The 21,323-nt window shown below is 35.7% G+C and overlaps 1 protein-coding gene across 1 annotated transcript; it reads right to left on the bottom strand.

Moving 5' to 3' along the window:
* Positions 1 to 2,595: 2,595 nt before the first annotated feature.
* Positions 2,596 to 18,608, bottom strand: LOC103706378 (AP-2 complex subunit mu). The gene is made up of 13 exons (XM_008790453.4): positions 18,177 to 18,608; positions 16,878 to 17,055; positions 12,355 to 12,445; positions 7,934 to 8,028; positions 7,740 to 7,829; positions 7,615 to 7,663; positions 7,373 to 7,511; positions 6,507 to 6,623; positions 5,413 to 5,503; positions 5,199 to 5,341; positions 3,949 to 4,063; positions 3,087 to 3,131; positions 2,596 to 2,996 (listed from the first exon to the last, which is right to left on the bottom strand). Exons 1-13 carry the CDS (start codon positions 18,257 to 18,259, stop codon positions 2,916 to 2,918), a joined length of 1,317 nt encoding a protein of 438 aa, XP_008788675.1. The 5' UTR covers positions 18,260 to 18,608; the 3' UTR covers positions 2,596 to 2,915.
* Positions 18,609 to 21,323: the final 2,715 nt, after the last annotated feature.

Raw genomic sequence — 21,323 nt, 5'->3', positions numbered from 1 at the left:
TGGCATTGGCCATGTTTCCTTCATCATGGATGAATTTGCTATTTACTTCATCAAATCACTGGAACTTCTAAAAAACCATCCTATCCCATCAATCATTTAAAAAAATATCAATATGCGATTCTTTGTTTAACTGTTATGCAATCATCATTTTCTTTTAACTTACCGGGACTACCCAATTATTGGAGAAGAAGATGGTTTAAGAAGTGAGTTCCAAAAATCTTTTCTAATATAGCAAAAATTTTGAATGAAAGATAATGGATTTAATTTGTAAATTTGAAAATTATTGTTTATTTCAAAGAAATATTATAAGGGGGAAAAGAGAGGAGAAAGGAGAATTTGAGGGTGATTGGGGAAAAGGAGGGCCAAAAATGTAAATTTTGGTTTAGAAAAATGAGGTTTTGACTCATAAGCAAATAATCCCAAGATATATATTAATTAATTTACTCTATGTTTCTTAACGAGATGAGAAGAAAGATTCGTAAACATTCAAAAAACAAATAAACTGATTTAGAATCAAAAGGCTTAGTAACCGGTACAAATAAAAACAATAAATGAGCAAACAATTAACAGGGAGGAGATTGAATATATATCCTCCCCAAATTGATAAGGATTTACACAAAATTTTCTATCTTTTCCTTAATCACCGTCGCCTTGTCACAATATTTCTTGAACAGATGCAACCCCTTTATTTTTCTTGGACTCTTAATGCTACTTCACATGCTTAGGTAGATGAGGACTTTGATTAATTTACAAACAATTCCACTTATAAATACTAATTAACCCATCTCATTTCATTTAATCATTTTGGGAAATATATTTTTGTTTTAAAATTTTGGATTAGAAAAAAGATTGTGCCTTTTTCATCAACCGCCTCCTTTTTGGGGTGAATATTTGCATTGAGGTTAGTATGGAAGTTTCCCATATGGACAGTCCTCGGTGAAACTAACCACCTAGACTATACTACTCATCAAATTTTGGTTCATGGATGAGTGTAAAGATGTAATCCACAAATAATTAATTGAAGAATAAACAAAGATTAATATTAAAAAGATATTATAGGATTTGGTTTATTTCCTCTGTGAAGTAGGCCTAAACCGCACGGATTATTATAAGGAGTAAGAGCAGGAAGGGGGAAGTTGTAATGTTTTGTTTCTTCAAGAACTCCTCCTGAAATACCATCGAAGAGTGGTTTTAGTTTAGAATAATGAATTTGATAGAAGTAGGCTTTGGACACTATATGGATTTCAATGAGAGATTGCTAATAGGTTCTGTTCATGGAAAAGTGTCAATCTCGTGTTGAGATGGAGGGCTATTTATAGCAAAACTTGATTGAAGAATGAACTTGTGACCTAGTATTATAAATATGATAAAAATAACTTGTCCTGAAATAAATGAATAAGATGGTTCATGTGATATAATAATATTAATGTCATGGTTTTTTGGCATACATTAAGTTGGTTGAAATGATGTAAACTTTCATCGATTAACAAATCATATGTGAGGGGGCATATAAGGATTTAAAGTTTATCATATACTACTAATCTTTATCTTGGTAGTTTATAAATTCTAGAGATTACAACTTGCATATGGTGAGTACTGTTATCTAAGAGGCTGTTTAGTTGATAAGTCTTATTAACGACTTTATAAAGAAATCAAAATAAATAAGTTGTATAAAAATAATTGTTTCGTTGTTTTCATAAAATCTGTTTTGTCAAAACTGGCAAATCATAAATCTTGAAAAATGAGTTATATGAAAAACAGTTCTTCTCCTGTTTTTAAAAAAATATATTTTACAGAAACTATGTTTTATAGCTATATTTTCAAGAAAACTTATAGACACCAAACAATCATTAAGAAATTAAAGATAACTTGATGTAACAGCTGATATTTGAATTTTACTAAAAAACAAGTTATGATAACTTGCATTGGGTGGATCAAATTACGCAGTTGAAGTGTCAGGTTGACTGCAACAAATGACAAACCCAGTTTGGATGGAATCATGGGATTATCAAAAATGTTAAAGCTACGAGATTTATGGTGGTGGCTAAAGATTATGGCTAACTATGAGTAGGGTGGTTGAGTGATGGTAATCAAAAAGATTAGGCCAATGGCTAATATAGGGCTAGGGTCACGGTTCTATAGCAAGCAGAGATAAAATTATGGTTGGTTAACTTGTGCAGGTCAATAAAATTATGTTAGTGGGATAAGTTAGACCAATTGCCAGTTACAGACAGGATCATTGTAATTGTGCCAGGGTTGTGGTTTGCCTAACTTGACCACAGGTCCACAACAAAGCTAGGTTGTATAAGAAAATATAATAAGGTGTCTAGATGCCCTAGTTTAGTTTGTTCTAGTTGCCCTAATAATCTGAAATAGGGTGATCTTACAGAATCCATAACGCCAATAACGTAATGCTGCTCTTCGTGTCACCTGCAAGTATCTGACATCTCTCATTGTTGTCAAGAGTCATAATATGTAACCATCAAACTATAGTGTGGCATATTTTGAGACGCACCTAAGACCGCTAACATGAGATTAGTTTGGTGTTGCGCTGGAAATCTAGTTATAGCTAGCTTGAGAATTTAAGCAACCAAGTAAATGAAAACCAAGTTTGTCTTGTTCACTTCAATAATCTTTGATCACTTTCAGTAAACCTCATAGACAAAGCATCATCACTACCAAAATAAACCAATTTCCAGCAATTACAAATACCATACTGATCTTCCACCAGAACCTATCAGAGAACACATAGCTTGTTTGTTACCAAGATACACATCAATGAGGAAACACTAGAGGCTGTCTTGCAGGAACAGCAAATGCATGATGAAGTATAGCATTCTGCTCTCAACACTGGACATTAAGCTGGGTTTCTGACCAAACAGATTTGTCGACATGCATGAGAGCAGTCACAGATTCTAACATCTTATCTCATATGACCCAGCTTTTGTGATGTAACGAACCCACTCTACTGTGTTGTATCCACTCTTCTCCCAAACCTGCAGATATTTTGGAGAAATGAGGACTTAATTTTAGTAAGGTCCTAGAGCCACAGAAAACATATAAAGCTGCATTAATTCGAAGCATACCTTGAGAAATCGGACTCGTAAACCTGATGCGGTGAACATAGGAACCTACAAAACCAGCGAAATTCAAACATCAGTTTTAGAACATATAGTGCAAACAGCATGTACGCGGAGACCCCAGATTGATAAAAGAACACAAGTGAAACCAAGCTTCAATGTTAGTTACGGGATTATTTTATAAATTGAACATCCTATTATGCTGATACCTGCATAAGGAAATGTGGCAGTATATTGCTGAGTCATGATGGTGGATACTGGAATATAATAGGGCAACTATAAGCAACTAATAGCAGACTAAATAGTTCCACTTGGGCAGAGCAAATTTTACAGTATGAATTTACAGCGCAACTTCAAGCAATGATCTCATTTTCGCACACAGCAAGGACAGCTAAAGGTAACTGGCCAAAGAATTAATAAAGAAAACAAGAAAAGAGCCCCAAACGAAACGGAAGTTTCAAGAAAGAAGAAATATCTAACAGGAGGTAACTCAAAAAAAATCCTAAATGTGCAGACACATTCCGTATATAGACTTTCATGCCTGCAAGAAGAAAATACCTCTGAATGTTCCAACTAACTCGAGTTAAAACTCTCTTATAAGAACAGTAAATGCTACTTTTCATAATTATAATGTTGAAAATTCTAATAAGAAAAATGTGAGGTTCCATTTGTTCAATTCAGCATTCTTTGCTTATCAGATATAGCATGGGAAACAGGGTGAAAACAAGCTATCAATTTCAATCGATTGCAATGAACATGTGATCTATTTAACTCAGAAAACAAGACCAGAAGTGTTTCCTCAAGTAAAGAATGTAAGGTAATTTGCATTTTTTATCAAAAGACTTTGTACTCAAGATTTTACACAAACCTGAAATTCCATCTGAATTGGAGGTCGAGTCCACTGCTTTTTTTCTGCCATTGTAGAAATCAACTCAACCTCTGCGCTCATAGTCGTTTCAGTTTGTCCAGGAAATTTTCTTATCCTGCACATTAAGTATTTAAAAGTATAAAACAACTGATTAATGCAACATTTCTCTAGGCAGTGCCCACTTTATTGTTATAGCTCAAATAGCACTTAATAACTATATTCTAATCTATCAAATTTGAGCAAAGCCAACATAAAATATGAATTTAACATGTCCTAAAGAATTTGTCAGGGTAAAACAGAGAGAAGTAATTCAAATGTCTGGTGGAAAACTCATTTAAAATAAAGGCAGTCCTTGCAGATGCAGCCCCTACAAAAGCATCTAACAACATTTGTGATTAGACTCTCATGAAGGACAGCTCAAATTCTGCTCTCTAATGAAACCACATAGATGTGTCTACATAAAGTAATGCATCAAGAAAAGCAGTTTAATTAGTTCTATCCAAAAAGTGAAGCAGCTAGATGCACTACTCCTAGGAAGACTTGTAACAATTTGTACTCATAATTAAGAAAAGAAAAAAGAAAACTTGAAAACAAATTAACAAACTAAAATCTTAAAATCTTAGTAGCTGGAATCTTCTACCTAGAGTAATGCACCTGCTTTGGGATCTTCCCGGAATCTCAAATCTGAACCTACTTCCTAAACACTTCCTTATTAAAATGTTTCTAAGACTATCCACTTCCCCACATCACCTTCAATTCTGGAAACTAACTTTAAAGCTCTAGCACCCATTTATAGTTCTGATCACATCATACCAGCAATGCTCAATGCTCCAATCGACTTTGCAGATATAACATTTTTAAATTTAAAAAATGATGCTCAATTCCTCAATAGATAGGACCTTACTACCAAAAAAGGAAGAAGGTCTTCCCTTCCAAATTATCATGAAACCACTAAATGGATGGACTCCTAATAGTTTTCCCATCTTGTGAAGTTTGCAATGCCAGTAAATAACATCCCCTAGTAAAACAAGAAAACAGCCCACAAGCTCCATAATTTAAGTTCGAATACACCACCAAGGTTTGCAATTTTTTTTTTAAACACACACAAATAACATATCATTGCATGTACATAGAATATATGGCAAATTAAAAGGACTCAAAAAGATTTTGACATTTTGACTGAAAAATGGACAAAATGGAGCATTGACATCCAAAAATTATACATGTGTGAACAAATGTAGAACACTTACTTCCAAACCAAGCAATCAATAGAGGCATTATATTTGGCTCGACCTGATGTCACTTGGAAGCTTGCCTTGGCTGTTTGCTTTGGTACTGGAACCTTAACTACAACACCTAGTGCAAACATTTTTGCGCCAAAAACACTCTTCACCTGCAGAATAATGTAAACGAGGTAAATATGAATATAAGAGATAAGCATTCCTTATAACGTGGATGACAAACCTTGACATTGACTTCCATGCGTGTCCTACCCAATTCCTTGATTGTTGGCAAAACTCGGAATGGAAGATTTACACCCTCGGTAATACGGTACCTGAGAATATAGAATATTACCATTGGACCAAGAAAGAGGAAACAATCAATCTTCATGTATTTTGTCCATGGCACTTCTTTGAGATTGCCTGGTTATGTAAAATGCATCAAACACAGTCATGACTGAGATATCTGATTAAGATAACTATTCTTTTACCATAACCATACACTTTATCCGACAAGGCACATAACCTCTACCAGTGTATCGCATTTCTCTTAAATTCACTCAGTTTAGATTAGGGGGCAAAACATTTTTACATATGACACATAATAAAGCTAGATTATATGATTAACAAAATGAAGATGAATATCGAAGTGAATTTTGCATTTAAAAATATGTAAATACTGACTCAGGATAGCTATATGGAACAGGTTGACAAACATTTTGAAAATAAAGAGTGTGGCTCGGAAATGGAAGGACGACCATAACAAAGAAGTGGGAGAGTGAGGTGATTAGCATGAACAAACTAAGATGGGTGAACAGCAATTCTATAAATGAACAGAACAAAAAAAATGCCTGTGTTTGAATAAAGATATCATTACACCTCATATTCAGAGTTAGAGCAGGAGGTGTTTAGTTTAGGTTTTTGCTTTGATAATGCAAACTACATTAAGTTCAGGAGTGGGTCTAGCAATCAAGGTAGACAGTTTCTTCAATCAAGTAAACCACATCTAAAACTCTCGTTGAACATTTTCCAGTACAACTCTATAAACATTTTTTGTTGTGCTAATAATTCTAGACATGTTTGCCTTAACTCCAAATCAATTTTCTGAAACAAGTCCACAAATAGTTTTAGTATGAAACAGAATAACTAGAAACCTTGACTACAATGATAGCCCAACATTACAAATATTAGAAATCAACAAGTCATGCACATAGATATGACAAAAAGCATATGGCTTTAACAGGCTTTATAGCAAGAAAAAGAAAGTCTGCAAGATATTTCACAGCTTAAAGCTAAAAAAATGGTGGCCTAGGGAAAAATGCATGGTAGTATAATTACTTCATCAGCTCAAATTCACCATCAGGAGGCACGAAACTGACTGTCTTTTCTGAGTTGAACCTTGTCAGGTTTACGCATTGATGAAAAGTAACATCATCAAGTTCAATGGTCTTTCCACTGAGGAAAAAAAAAGGAATAAATATTTAGTTATCATTGATGCAAGAAGGGTCTATTGGCAAATAATTAAAACAAAGAGCCATAATTGCTGACAGACATACAACTTTAACAAACAAAACAAAATCTTATTGGAGACAAACCTGTAATTCAATGTGGCAGAAAATTTTAGTAGATTATGAGCAAGATAATGCACAAATCTAAGAAGGGAGTGAATTTTACATTAGAAATTTCAACGAGACAAGGAACCAGCTTTTTTAGATGAGCACATTCTCAGAACAAAATTTTGCAGCACAAAATGGACACTCTTTTAGTCTGTTTTAGTTCCACACACCAATTTATCACTTGAAATAACCAATAAATTTACACTCTGAACATTGACTCGGAGAGAAGAAACTTGAGCAGAAGAATCCTAACTATTAGGGCCAGACTTATTAAACCTTCGGAAGCACTATATTACCGTCATATCAGCCCACTTTCTTTCTCGCATATTCATTGGAATCAATTAAGGCATTCAAAACCCCTCTTTCCAGACCTTAGACAGAAATATGAAACACCCCCTTTAGTAACGTTGCTCAGAATTTCACTGTGAATGCCCTTACTGTCATGGCAACATGCCAATCTGTACAAAACCATTTATATGGAAAACAACCAAAAAAGTGTTTTCATAAAACTCGTCATTTTGTGTTTGTACAGAAATTTTTTAGTAAAAATCTGACAACCAAACAGCCCTGAAAGGTTTATGAACTTACCTTTTTGCTGGCCTGGACTTGAGCTGCGATTCCTTTTCAAGACCAATTTTGTCATTTAAGCCTAATTTTAGATCAGGCATCCCAGAGAGAAAGCACTTCATAAGAATCTTTCCAGTCACATCACAACGTAGAACGCTCCCTATATAACCATTAAATAACCAAATCAGGAAAAGTTTATCTTCAAAAAAAATATTTTTCTGTATAACAACAAAAATCAGGAGCTGATGTTTTTCACTGGTTACCTTTAGAAGACATAAGAAGATTAACACTTTCAACAATGTCCAAGAAAACCTGAAATTTACTAGCTTGAGAAAAATTGTATTTGTTATAGAAAATTCATAGCAAGAAGGTGCAAAATAAGACTCACCTCATTCTTCTTATATACAAGACCCTCACGTCTCCAACCAACAGCACCTGTAACTTGTAGTGTTGCATTTGGGACTGGCTTTTCTGATGGCTATAAACACAATGATAGGGCAATTATAACTTTCAAAAGCATATATAAGAAATAAAGCACACTATCTACAAACATTGAGAGATCACTCAATTTTAACATCTGACCTTCGATGAGAATGGAGAGCGAACTCCTTCTTGAGTGATGTAAAGCTTCAAAATTTCAGGTGAAAGATTTTGGGGATAACCAAAATCCATAATTTCTGTAGATTACGTCAGCAACATCAAATACACAAATAGTTACAGTATTTATAACATCAACTAGTACCAATAGTAAGAGTTCGAGCATTTTATCTTCAAAGGAAGCATATAAGGACAGAAGACAAGTTTTTTTTTTAATTAAAAAAAAAACAGAGACAGATGCACATCTAAAGTCAATCACAGGTAACTATCTGAACATAAATACTGAAAAAAGGAAAGAGGATAGCAGGATTAAAATCTCATTTATTTTCTCCTAAAAAAAAAAGCTCATTTTTCAGTCAACTGATAAAATAAGCAGAAAGTTGAACATATTGCAACAAAAACTGAGAGCATGAAACTCAATAACTGTAATAAAGGACATACAAATGCAGAAGATTAACAACGAAATTCAACCTTAGCAAATATAGTATAAAACTCAGCAATTTACACATGACATCTGTCTTTAATGCAACTGGCTGACATTTGCATCCGGATGGATACCGAGCTTATATTGCTTGCAAGGAGACTAAGATGACACAATTATTACCCTCTTAACCATTATAAAGCAAGAGACAAGATAATGCATACAGAGTTCCTAGGGGAAAAAAATTTAGAGGTCCATGGCATGCAGAAACTATCAGATGATTACTTTCAGTGAAAAAAAACTACAATGAGATGATGGTTACATTAAGGTTGGCATACCTTCAGAAAATTCATGAGCATAGACTCATCAGTGAGACAAGTTTTGGCATCCTTATTACCTTTAAAAAGGATCAGCCTACTGTCTTAAGTAACCATTACACATGCTAAAGATTGCTGATAGTTTACATCTTTTAACGGAATTAGGCATGTACTTAACTAGTAACCTTAAGCCAAAGAAATTGCACATAATTAGTTGTAACAGACTCCCTAAGTGGCTAACACTCAAGGGAACCGACAGGCTCTTATCCACTTATTAGTGGAGCTAAACAATAACATTATGAGAAGGGAGAAGTGCACTGCTTAATAGAACAAACTATGCGGCTTCCCTCTCACCTTGTTTCTTTTCTTCCTCGTACTGCTACTCTTTTCTTTCTTTTTGCTCATTTCTTTCCTCCGTTCTTTCATCTAGAGATCCCTTCTTATAGTTCCTAACTTCCTATTACCAGAGGCCATAAACCACAAACTAAAACAGCATCTTCTGAAATTATATGTCAGTTTTTGAAGCCTTAATGCCAAACATGATGCCAAAACACAATCCAGTCTAACTACTACATTTTATTCCTAATGCATGATTTTCATTTTCTTCACTTTTCTATTTTGGTTGCTAGGTCACATCTGTTGATTAATCACAAGAACTTGGCATCTCGTTTAAAAAATTTGCAACAGCCTCCATGGTTTGATGATGTATGCAAAGGTAATATCATGTTCCTGTGGCTTTTAAGTCCGTGTGCATATCCATATGCAAGTTTCATGATGCTGCGCATTTGTTCACATAAGCAGTTCTTCAATGAGATGGTATATCCAGAACAGAAGTGTTACATATATGTTCCATAGTTGATTCAATCACATGATGTTAATTGCTATCAGATAGTAGAAATGTTAAGGCTTTAAAACCAAGCTTCTTTCTAGATCATTCTGGGAAAAACCTTGTGTTACTTGAAAACATGTCATGCTTTTCTGTCCAAAATTTTCTGGGGTTATTTACTCATGGGAAGCAATCCAGTAGTTCTCTATGTTAATCTGCAAAGTAAAGAAGCGAACTTGCTTGATTGTCTAATAATGGAGTTAATGTCTCAGTTACTTTTTATCAGATTAAACCGATCAAAATTATCTTCAATGGGCTAAGTGAAGATCTTCTTGACCATGAAGAGCGTACAAGTATGCAAGGGGGTTGATATTAACAATGTTTTAAAAGGTGGTTGTAGAATGTGGGCAGCCAAATGACCAAATAAAGATCAAGCAGAAAACAATGACTAGGTGGATAGCATTTAAAAGAAGACAAAAACTAGAAAGAAGGAAAGAAATTAAAGAAAAAAAAAGAAGTCATTCAGCAAACATTTTGTATTTATTTGAACCGTATTTAATGACACAATATTACGTGTAACTGGTAAAATTACAAATTTTCCCTGAAAATTATGCAATGGTATTATTTAACCATTCATAAAGCATCAATTTTCGAGTGACTAAATGCAACAACTCTACCAACTGATGAATAATCTGTTTGAAGATCAACAATTAGTACAATTTGCTACTAAATAAGGTGTTTGGACACTAATGAGAAAGAAATAGGTTGGTCTCCAAACCTGATCTCCATGAGCCACTTAGGCCTTGGCTGATTGCCTGGGTACCCAGTACGTGGCCAACTAATAAACATTGTCTGATAGGATCAGCCCTAAGAGGGATGGGCAGGTAACGGCCAAAGCCTTGGCAGACCAAGCAAACACTTTCTATGACAGAGCATATCACAATGACGGTAAAATTGCTGAACAGAATCATGGCAAACTACCAAGTCATGCCATTTCTTTGGAGTTGGGAACAATATGGACCCCTCAACTGCAATTACATCATGTTTTGAGGGGCTACATGTACTCCGTTATCTGAACATATTTTTCGCTATGTATTAGTTAAATGCATTATAAACAACTTGTGTTCAAATATAAGTTCCTTAATATGACATTTAAAAACATAAAGCCAATCTCACAAGCAGGATTAGTTACGAGGATAATAGACATTCCACAGCCTGATTTAGCATTGTTTTGGGATGAGTCTTCAGATAAGGCAACATAAGTTTTGGATATGCTCGATCAAGACTTGGTTCATTGACATTACTAGGGATGAGGCTTGTTAACAAATACTTGCAGTATCGTCCCAATCTTGACTTCTAGAACCATAACTTCTCTAGTCAACTAAGCCGGATATCACTACCATGGACTGAATTTACATTTCTCCACATCTTCTTTCTTTAACCACTCAACCACCATCATGAACCTATATACTACAACCATGTGATACCACATGTGACCATTGTCTCAAGCTATTATTGTAGGCAACACTAATCACTGCCACCCAATATTTTTGTTATTGGCTGTCAATACCACCTCCTATAAATTGTCATGATATCTTCTAAAATAAAAGCAACCAATTACACTTTAGTCTTACCTTGTGACCTTCATCTCTTCATTCCTTAATCAAAGCCACCAAGGTCTACCAGTCTTAATTGTTTAAGGAATCAACAGCCATAACCACTAGAACAAGTACTCACTGACTGAGAGCTGCCACAAATTACTGCAATTTCCATAAGTAACTACAAATAAATAGTGATTATTAATACTCAACTACTGGACATACTGGCCTTTTAATTCCAGCTTATTGCAACCACTCTCAAAACTACCACCAACTAATCTGCCTACCAGATCCACCATTGCCCATGGCAACCTCCTCATCCATTCACAGCTGAAGTTGGTTCTCAAGTGCCACAGGCCATTGGTAATGACCAGAATAACCACTAACCTAATTTGACTACACAAGCAAGCAACACCCATCTATGCCCACTTAAAGAATATTATATGTTATTCTCTGAGAGTCATTAAATTATGCTTACACAACCTTAAACTTAAGCTACAGAACTTCAGAAACAAGAGGAGTACACTTTGCTGACAACTGTAAATGTTACAATAAGTGCTGACAATAATATAATATAATCCTATACATAGTAAAAATTGCAAATCCCATTCCAGAGCCTGAAGGAAAAGGTGAAGGGTTGACATTAAGTTGGCAGCTAGTCATAAGAAGCATGTCAAGATATGAAATGAATCCTCCCTACACCTAGTAACACATTCAGCAGCAACATAATTATTCCCATGCATTTAAGAAGACCGTGTCACATAAAGACAATAGCATCACAATCTTTTGTCAAAATATAGTAAAGACCCATAAGGGTGAAGCTATGTGTTTGATCACACAGATGGAGCAAGAGATTAAAGCATAGACTGAAGACATCACAATGCATTTCATAAAATGATGACAAGAAGTTATATTCACTGATTTAGTGGATCAACAAAGTGTGGTTAGCTGTCAATTAGGAAGCCCAATGTCCGGATACAGGCACAAGAAATACATGCAGAAAAATACAGTCTCTTAAGTGCATCATGTTTGTCACAAAAAATGTCTTAATACAATTGTTTTTCTTTCACGTGGAATAATGAATCCAACCAGTCAAACCAGCAGCAATTTCTTCTCTAACTACTGGTTAAGTGCTACAGCTAACTTCGAGTAAAATCACTTAAAATTCAACAATAGTATAGCTAGTAGCAGATAACAGGATGAAACCATGACCCACAGAGAATAACCATGGTTCAGATGCATACCATCAAGAAGCTCATAGATCAGAACAAAATTATTCCTGATGGCATCTTCGTCAAATGCTCCACCAAAATAAGATTTAAACAATGCAACAGCCTGTCATACGTCAAAAAGGTGCATTACTAATGAAACAATGTGATAAGGAAACTAATACAAGCAAGTTTTGGCGTTGCTTTTTTGACATAGTTGCTGGTGACAAGTATGGTTAGGGCAGAGATACTATTAACTAATGTATTAACGTCCTTGATACCAAGCTACATAATAAAAAAAGGGTCACAAGTAAAACACAATGAAATGGCAGACTCTGAAACAGATCAGTCAAAAATTACATAGCACAAGCAACATCAGAAAAGGAGTGAGATTAGGGCAGGATCTTGAATAGCAAATGATAAAGCTAACAAAGAAGCAGCAGCAGGAGACAAGAAAATGATAGTCGAATAGGTTACTAAGCCTAAACATTCAAATAGTCTTGTTGTTGTAGATCCCCTCAAATATTTCATTATGCAGCTGCAGTAGCAGTAGCAATCAACATTCCACACAAAAGTAAGAGTAGGATTTCTCTTAGGAGGAGTCTATTACATTCTAATCAATTGGAAGGTCCAGATGAATGAGATATGATGATTCCAACTTCACTTTTTCCACAGGCTCTTGTTTCCTTTTCATGATGCCACATATGTCCACTTCATTGGCTTCTTTTTAGACAAATGCATGGCACCTCCTTTTCACCCTATGTTCTTGTCACGGTCTATCCATGCAATGCTCCCACCTATCATATAGTTGAGAAAGAAATCTTGGTTTCCTTGATATACCTGTCACAGGCCCACCAAGACTGCCTTTGGCCTTCTTTCTCACAATTCCATGAGCAGTACCACCATCTACCTCTAATCCAACCTAGAGTCTCGGACTAAGAATCTATGGTAATATGCACTGGATAAATGGATCTTTTGAGCTGACCCAAGAAGTGCTTCAAATAAGGATTATGCGTTTTGCAACCAGTAAGTCCCCAATGCCACTCAAGCTCTTCATCACCATGAGTTCCCATTAAATAGCTACTTGTAGAGAAAAATGAATATGATCTAATAAGTCATGATTCCCGAAGTAGACTTGTAAGGATTTCAGGACCAGTTTTTGTTTCTTCTTTTCATCGAAATGATATCAAGTATGAGGTCTGGATATTAGTTTTGTTGCAGCAATTAGGCTCTATATTCTTTCGTATCAAAAATGAGGAGTTGTTCACCAACAGATGATGAATGAAATATGTGTATCCTTTCTGCATTCTTTTGAGAGAATAAAGTATGACATTTTTTTCTACATGGTAATAGCTGTGAAAATCTTGTGTCAAAAGACATGGTGAATAAGTTAAAGCTTCAGGTGGAACATTATCCCAAACCATATCATTTTGCTTGGTTTCAGAAAGGTGGTGAAGTCAAGTTAACTCATCGTGCAAAATTTCCTTTTTCTATTGGGAATTTTAATGAGATTTGGTGTGATGTGATTGCGATTGAGGCATGTCATCTTCTTTTGGGGCGACCATGGCAGTTCATTATGTAGATAGAAATATTTTTTGTGTTCTGCAAAGATGCTAAAAGAATAATTCTTGCACCCACGAAAGATGAGATTTCCTAAATCCAAAAAGAAGGGAAAGGCATGTCTAGCTGTCCTCCAGTTTTTGGTGATGCAAAGGAGAAAGGTGCTTGACGTGGGTGATACGGCCATTGTAAATCTTAGAAGAGAGAGGTTTTCTGCACGCAAGTATAACAATATTAAGAAAAAGAGGATTGGAACATTCAAACTTCGGATTGAACCATTCAAAAAATTCTAAAAAGGAATAGAGATAATACATATGTTGTTAATCTACTGACACGCATGAGCATCTCCAGATCTTTCAATGTTGCAGATCTGTACAGATATCACGAAATGAAGATGCAGCCTGGAGGAAACTCGGGGACGAGTTCATTCGAAGGAGGAGAGGACTCATGTATGGGAATCCATGTCAACCAAGGACTTACTAGTCCATTGTTTGGAGGACAGGTGTTCAAATCCAATCAGAAGTAGGATACGAGTAGCTGTTAGGCTTAGTTGTAGTTATTTAATGTTTGATTTATGGCAGCAGAGTAAAAGTTTGTCTTTTACCGTTGTCCAAAAGCTAGTCCAGTTTGTGTTTTAGTAGGAGCTCAAATGCTACTTGAGAGTGAACAGGATTTGTCGTGAGTAGACTAATGTATGTGTGTGATGCATGCATCCATATAAAGAGGATAGACAAAATATAGACCCAGAATTTCGGTGCAGGTTTACCAATATGCACACCTGATGATATGCACAGCATGCTAATCAGGTATAAATAAGATGCAAGGGTTTGCAGAATTGTTTCACATGTGGCAAGCTACAACCCAATGATTTAAGTATCAAACGATACTAGTCTGTACCAGGTGCACTTTACCACACAGGCAGAGAACTGTACCCAGTAGACCATCCAGTGCTGAGTGTCAAGACCAATGGATGTATCATACTGGCAGTCGATAGAGCATGTACCGGTCAGGTATCGATATGGTCTCCAAAACCAGTATTTGAAAGTCAAAACCTGTCCATCAGTATCTATCCATGTTGGTACATGTCATTTGACACAGGCCTATATGAATCAATATGGCCTAGTACAAGCCCTTATTATAACCATGAGCCTTGACAAGTAATTGGGCATATAGAACGCCTGGCATGACATGTTTCACACCATGCCATCTCATCACTGGCATGAGTCACATGGCACCGCAATCCTTGACACAGATAGATGAATTCACGATGCAACCCTGATCACTAGCTCCTAACTACACATTAGCATATCACGACACTAGTCAAATTGCAACCCAAAACACCCTTTAATGAAAAGCAACCACCTTTATAAAAATAAAAGGTCAGTTCTCCAGGTGCACCACCTTAAAAAGCCTATCTGATGGTGTTTATAGGATCTTGTTTCTAACACCCCCTTGGTACTTTGAGTATGATCACAGATCAAGCAAAGTCTTAGCTTCCACAACATTAACCATTGTTACCCACAAGCTTGGAAGCATTCATATAACATGCCCAATCTAAAGGCAGTACTTCATTATAAAAGATTCTAGTACTACATCCATAACTACAAAACATAATAGTTTGATACTATTGGTGAGGAAAACTAAAAATACCCCCATTTTGCGAGTGCTTTAAAAATCTTCATTACTTTTTCCATAATGCAGAAAAAGGGTCAACTGTTTCACTACAGTTTTTACACACAGTGCACATATGATGGGATAAGCTTTTCTAGAGATTTCTCATTACAAGGATAGCTGGCAAATGTATTGTTCTCTGATGTATCAGGAAAAACATTCTACTTGAAAGAATTGCAACCCAAGAATCTAAAAGGCAAGCAAATTATGGTGCCAAATGATATTATCGATGAAATGCCCCTAAGGATGTTTTCAAAGCAACCATACACAAACACACTGTGAAATACATGAAGGCTGCATTTTCAGCTAAATGCCAGATTTAACCAATCCTTCAAATCTTAACTACCAATTAAGCCCCTCTAACCTGACATTTTGCACAAAGTTGTATGCACATTCACATTTCTATAACACTATGATATCCTTATATTAGAAAACCATCCAAAATCCTGGAAACTTTTCACAAGAATTTTCTCCTAAGCCTTGACTGATCCAACAAAAAAATGCCCGTAAACCTGCTTTGAAGCAGCCTATTCTCTGACCTTCTTACCAACCACCGACAACTCCCATAACTAGTGGAAGCAATGTCTTCCTTTCCTACATTCCCTTCCATTCTTTTTCATTCAATTGATAAGCATCCGTTGCAAATACATCCTCTTCCGTCTTAGTTTTCTAAAGCCATATAAAACAATGGGTAATTCTTTTCCTCCAGCCTCAATGCACACAACCCTGCCTCAGCCAATTAACATTTGATTTCATTCTGATTTTAGACATACACATTATTTCTTAATATTTTCATCTCATCTAAGGATTAGCTGTCCCAACCTTAATGTTTGCAATCCACGTGATGTTTACAACAAGGTTTGAGATGATTTAAATTCATTATCAAAAGTGAAAGATTGTATTCACCCAGATAAACATGACCCACGGCAACCCAAGCACACTTGCTGTGATGCTTTAGTGAACTCTTTGTCCTTGTATTTTTAAAAATTACAGCAGTAAAAATTAACCATAAGGAAAGCAACACACAAAAACCTGGTCACCAATATAATAGTCATGCAAAGTAGAAATTTGATGGAATTTGCAATGTAAAATCAAAGCATGTCAATACTCATCAAATGTAATATGTACATATACATCAAGTGGGGTGGAGTTGGGGAAGGGAAGTACTTTTAAGATAACAAAAACTAGAAATTTATGTTGGTACCCCTTTACTACACCTGCTATGATGCTATTTTCGGGCAAGGGTGCTTGCATGTGAACTAACCATATAAATAGAGGAAGACAGGAGTAACAGCACTTTGAAATCGAAAGGCGGATACTAGGCATACCTCAACAACGAACTTGAAAGCACAAGCAACATTGGCATTGCTGCTAACAACAATCACAATGTAGACATTACTGATTCTCATGTAAAGGATAGAACACCCTCCAATTTGCCGAACAGGACAAGTACCAAGTTCTTTTGTCTGCATTATATGCATTCGGAATGCGTCCACCATATTGCCACTGGATAAGGCGCAATTTTAGAGAAACCATGCATGTCATTACAAGAAAACATGCAGTATAACTGATTGTGGTACATTATGATACAGTATATTAGGTATCTACTAGGCAGAAATGATAAAAGAAGAATCCAGATGATTGCTAATGCAGGTTTTTTAGAAATGATAGACCGAAGTGCATAAAACGAAATAATGTCAGAGGAAAGCAAATTGTTTGCAAATTAAATTTAAAAATTTAAGAATATTAAGGATATAAAAGAAATCAAGTAGTGTGGCAAATTTGGGGCATCCTAGCTCTATACTCCTATCACTATTGTGATTCACTACTTTAGAGTATAGGTTTAGAAGAAGTACACCACAATCCATTCAACTTTTGCTCCCTCATTATCAAATCTTGAAACAAACACAAGTTGATTGAGGAGGAGAAAGACAGTTGATCAACAGGTTTTCCCTCTGATCTCTTTTATTCACCTCGTTAGACCCTCTACATAAAGGCTTCTCTGCAGAGACAAGACCCAAAGTACAAGTTCCAACCCAAGATGTAACTGATTTTATAAAAAATAGGAGATAAATAATTTATTTCCTTTAATGCTTATAAAAATTCAAGAGCATCACTCTACAACATGCAGTACATGCGACATTATCACATTTTTTTCTCCTTTAGCTTCATGTTCCCATTGTGTGAATCTGATCATAATGGAGAACTAGTAATATGTGGCTATTTAATTAAAAAGGCCCGCGCTTTGATACAATGGGAAAACATCCACCATTCTTTGTACATTTATACAAAACATAAGGGTGGCATTCTTTGTACCAAAAAAAAAAAAGGGTTTCATTCTTCCCCTCTTTCAATTGTAGTTCACCAAAAGCCAAGTGTGGCTTCGAACCAAGAAGTCCGATGTTCAACGGATCCTTCTTTCCTCCAATTTGGTGAATAATCGGACAATTTTAATTCGTTCTTACATCATGCCACAAGTAATTCCGCATATCAACTCAACATTCTCCCAAAAAAATCAAAATTTTATCGCAGATGAGATATCATCAACGCCCAAATTTCATTATTACACCAAGAAATCAAATCAGACTTAAATCTCACGAACCATGGTTTCCAGAAATCGTTCTTACCCGACGTCATCGCGGTAAAGGCGGTTGATGAGGACATCCCCGCGAAGATTAAGGAAGTATATGGCCGACGCGGCCACAGGCATCTCTTCTGAAGCCCGATTTCCGGCACCGAGACGAACGAAGGGCTCCGGAACCCCAGATCACGGCGATTATAGCCCTATCTCCCAGAGAGAAGAAGGGAGAGAGAGAGATGCCAGTCGCCGGAGGAAGATAAAGATGGTTCCCTTCTCTTGTAACAAGAACAGGGGATCTCAGATCTAGGGTTTCAAAGATCGAGATAAGGTTTTCGCGATGCGACCTGGAGAGAGAAAAGGGAGAAGAATTGGTACGTGGTTCTGAGCGCGGTCGGAGCTCGGAAGTCTTCGTCCACGGTTCCCTTCGCTCGCCTCTTTCCTTCACCCACGTGCGTCTTAGATTACCCGGGGAGCACACGTGACAGTAGAACGATTCACAGGTTTGGCATTGGGCGAACGAAGCTGATCTTCACGTTGGGACGCTTGCAACAAAATTCTTTAAAAAACATGACCACACTTCCGTTGGTTACAAACATCTCCATATTGTGTTTGGTTTACCTCCAAAAAACCATCATCATTAAATCAGTATATGACTATACAAGCAATATCCACAATTTCGATATCGAATATCTTATCGGTTTAGTACAATATGGCATAGTATACTTCTGTACTGATCAAGAGTCTTCTCCCACTGTCGAAAGTATCAAAAGAAAAGGAAAAACACTCACCATTATCTCTCCCTCAAATAAAATTTCTTCTCCAGTTGTTTCTTTTTCTAACGTTAGATTTATTTAAGGTTTCTTCATAAGAATCACCGGATTTCTTGGCCTCGTGAGGATGATGCAAGTAAACTCGCAATTTCAATAATAGAGGCATTTTGATAACCAAAACTCCAAAATTTACATTTTCTCAAGAAAAGCAATTTCTTGAATTGGAGTTTTATCAATATTGAAAGTTGTCCTTTTAGGGTTTATTTGTGCCTTTGGATTAGCATTAGTTTAAGTTTAACTAATAAGAGTAACAAATAACCCCTTTTTGATAGTTTATCTACATGTTAGTGCATAGCAAGTAAAGCATGATGTATTATTTGAGAAAAGGTCAGTTTATAACACAAGTAGATAAGATGGAACCGTTTCAAGAAATGATGCATATGATGAGTAATTATAAGAAAATTGGAATATCTTGCATGTGAAACTCTTGCAAAGATGCATTACTAATATGAAGGTATATCATCATTCTCATCTTTTGTCTTTCCTTAAAGGAGCTCGAAAGTCTTCTTCCAACATTGCTTTCGTTCATTTTCTTTCTCCCATTTACATGCATCCTAGACTATAGGAAGAAGCACATACGAAGGTAGAATGATTAGCTATTAGAATGCACTAGTCAAACAAATCTTCATCTATGAACACTTATAATTTGACGGTAATATGCTCCCACTAAGCTTTGATCCTTAGTTCTTTCCCAAGAGCAAACTCATTGGTAGGAAAGATAATCGCATTCCAAATAGATCCACCACTAGATGGAAATAGGTTTACCTTTCAAGAAGCAATCTTTCTACGATACGTTATTGCATATCATTCATTCAATATGCAGCCGTGTACTACTAATGCCTGAACAGAATTATGAATCATAGAGCATGTCTTAAAAGTCCATTCTTAATAGAATGAGGAAATTCAATGTAGTTAAAGATAAAACTCATAAGAAGGCTTGTTGGAGACAAGGAAATGGGGTATTCCCACTATCTCTATCCTCACCAATCATTGCTATTGAGTCTTTTCACATTGCTGATAACTCCTATTAGTCCCTTCTTGCTGGTATGTGGCTCCTTCTCCTAGCCACGATGACAAAAAGGCAAAGTTGTTGTTGGTTGAGATAACCTGAATGAGTTGATTGACTCATTTAGAACCTTGATGTCGACCACAAGATTGCTCTCATTCTCAAATGAGCAAGGGAGAGATTGGACAATGGCAAGGTCAAAACTCTTGTATCTTGCTTTCATATCAATAGTTAGGCAGCTTTAAGCTTTTCTGCTGCTTGGGGGTCAAGTAGTAGGGTAGGTTTTTCAACACTTTCATAGTTATTGCTGTTATCACCTCAACAACAATAACCTTTTAGTCCGAGCTACTTTAGATATGTTGATCTGAGTCTTCTTAATTATTGGTTTAGGTTCTAGCAGGAGAAAAGCTAAGGAGAAAAGAGATCAGATTTCATGTGCATCATCAAATGTTGAAGGGTCAATAGTAGCAGCCAACTAGAAATCATCTATTCTCTCTCTCTCTCTCTCACACACACACACACACACACACAAAAATATAGCTTTTTAAGTTTTTTCCTCTTCTAATATTTCTATTTTCTTCTTTCAAATGTGAACAAGAGGAGGCATGCTCAATCTTGATATAGAGTTTATCGTGTGCTTAACGATATGCATCTCCATTGACACGGCAAACACATGGCCATAAACTAGGTAAAAAATGCACAATAACATATCCTAAATCTGTCCATAGAAAAGTGATTCTACAATAATGAGGATTATAGTTGGTTAACTAACTAATTTTTCATTTCCTTCTCCAAGAATTATCATAACTCTTGAAATTCATTTGGTCATTTATTTCAAATATATATATATATATATATATATATATATATATATATATATAATATCTTTTGAAATAAAAAGAAATTAATGAACATTCTAATAACCTAAAGTTAGCATGGAACAAGTCGACAAAAAGAAAATTCTACTATCCATATTTGAGGTCTAAAGAGGAAAGATGGCATATAATGGTTGCTTTTGATAGTACATAAAAAGTGGTAATAATATAATAGAACTAGTCAATAGCAACTATCTTTACCTACACCAGCTTACATAACCATGGTATGACCAAAAAATAAACTTTGCTTTATCTTATTTTATATTTATAACGACTATGAAACTTTAAGGATAGAAAAAAGCTTTCCAAATGCTTTATATAATTTTCAAGCATTAACCGTATCATTATCGACATTACCATTTTCCCCCCTTCCAATGCTATATTTTCTTGAAGTTACAACACAATAGCTAGGTTTTCACTTATGCAATATATATGATTATTCACCAGGAATTACCTTCGCGCATGCATCACATATGAGACGT

This window comes from Phoenix dactylifera, chromosome 17 (assembly GCF_009389715.1).
Source record: "Phoenix dactylifera cultivar Barhee BC4 chromosome 17, palm_55x_up_171113_PBpolish2nd_filt_p, whole genome shotgun sequence".
Classification (NCBI taxonomy): Eukaryota; Viridiplantae; Streptophyta; class Magnoliopsida; order Arecales; family Arecaceae; genus Phoenix; species Phoenix dactylifera.
The sequence above is the reverse complement of the archived record's forward strand: the minus strand, read 5'-3'. Positions and strand labels throughout refer to the sequence as shown.

What these genes read in the sequence shown, in the direction of transcription:
- LOC103706378 (XM_008790453.4), bottom strand. Translation starts at nt 18,259, where the DNA reads ATGCCTGTGGCCGCGTCGGCCATATACTTCCTTAATCTTCGCGGGGAT. An exon ending in CTTTCAAGTTCGTTGTTGAG is followed by an intron (nt 12,446 to 16,877) that starts GTATGCCTAGTA and finishes GACGTATGACAG; the next exon opens with GCTGTTGCATTGTTTAAATC. An exon ending in CAATTCAGATGGAATTTCAG is followed by an intron (nt 3,132 to 3,948) that starts GTTTGTGTAAAA and finishes CTGGTTTTGTAG; the next exon opens with GTTCCTATGTTCACCGCATC.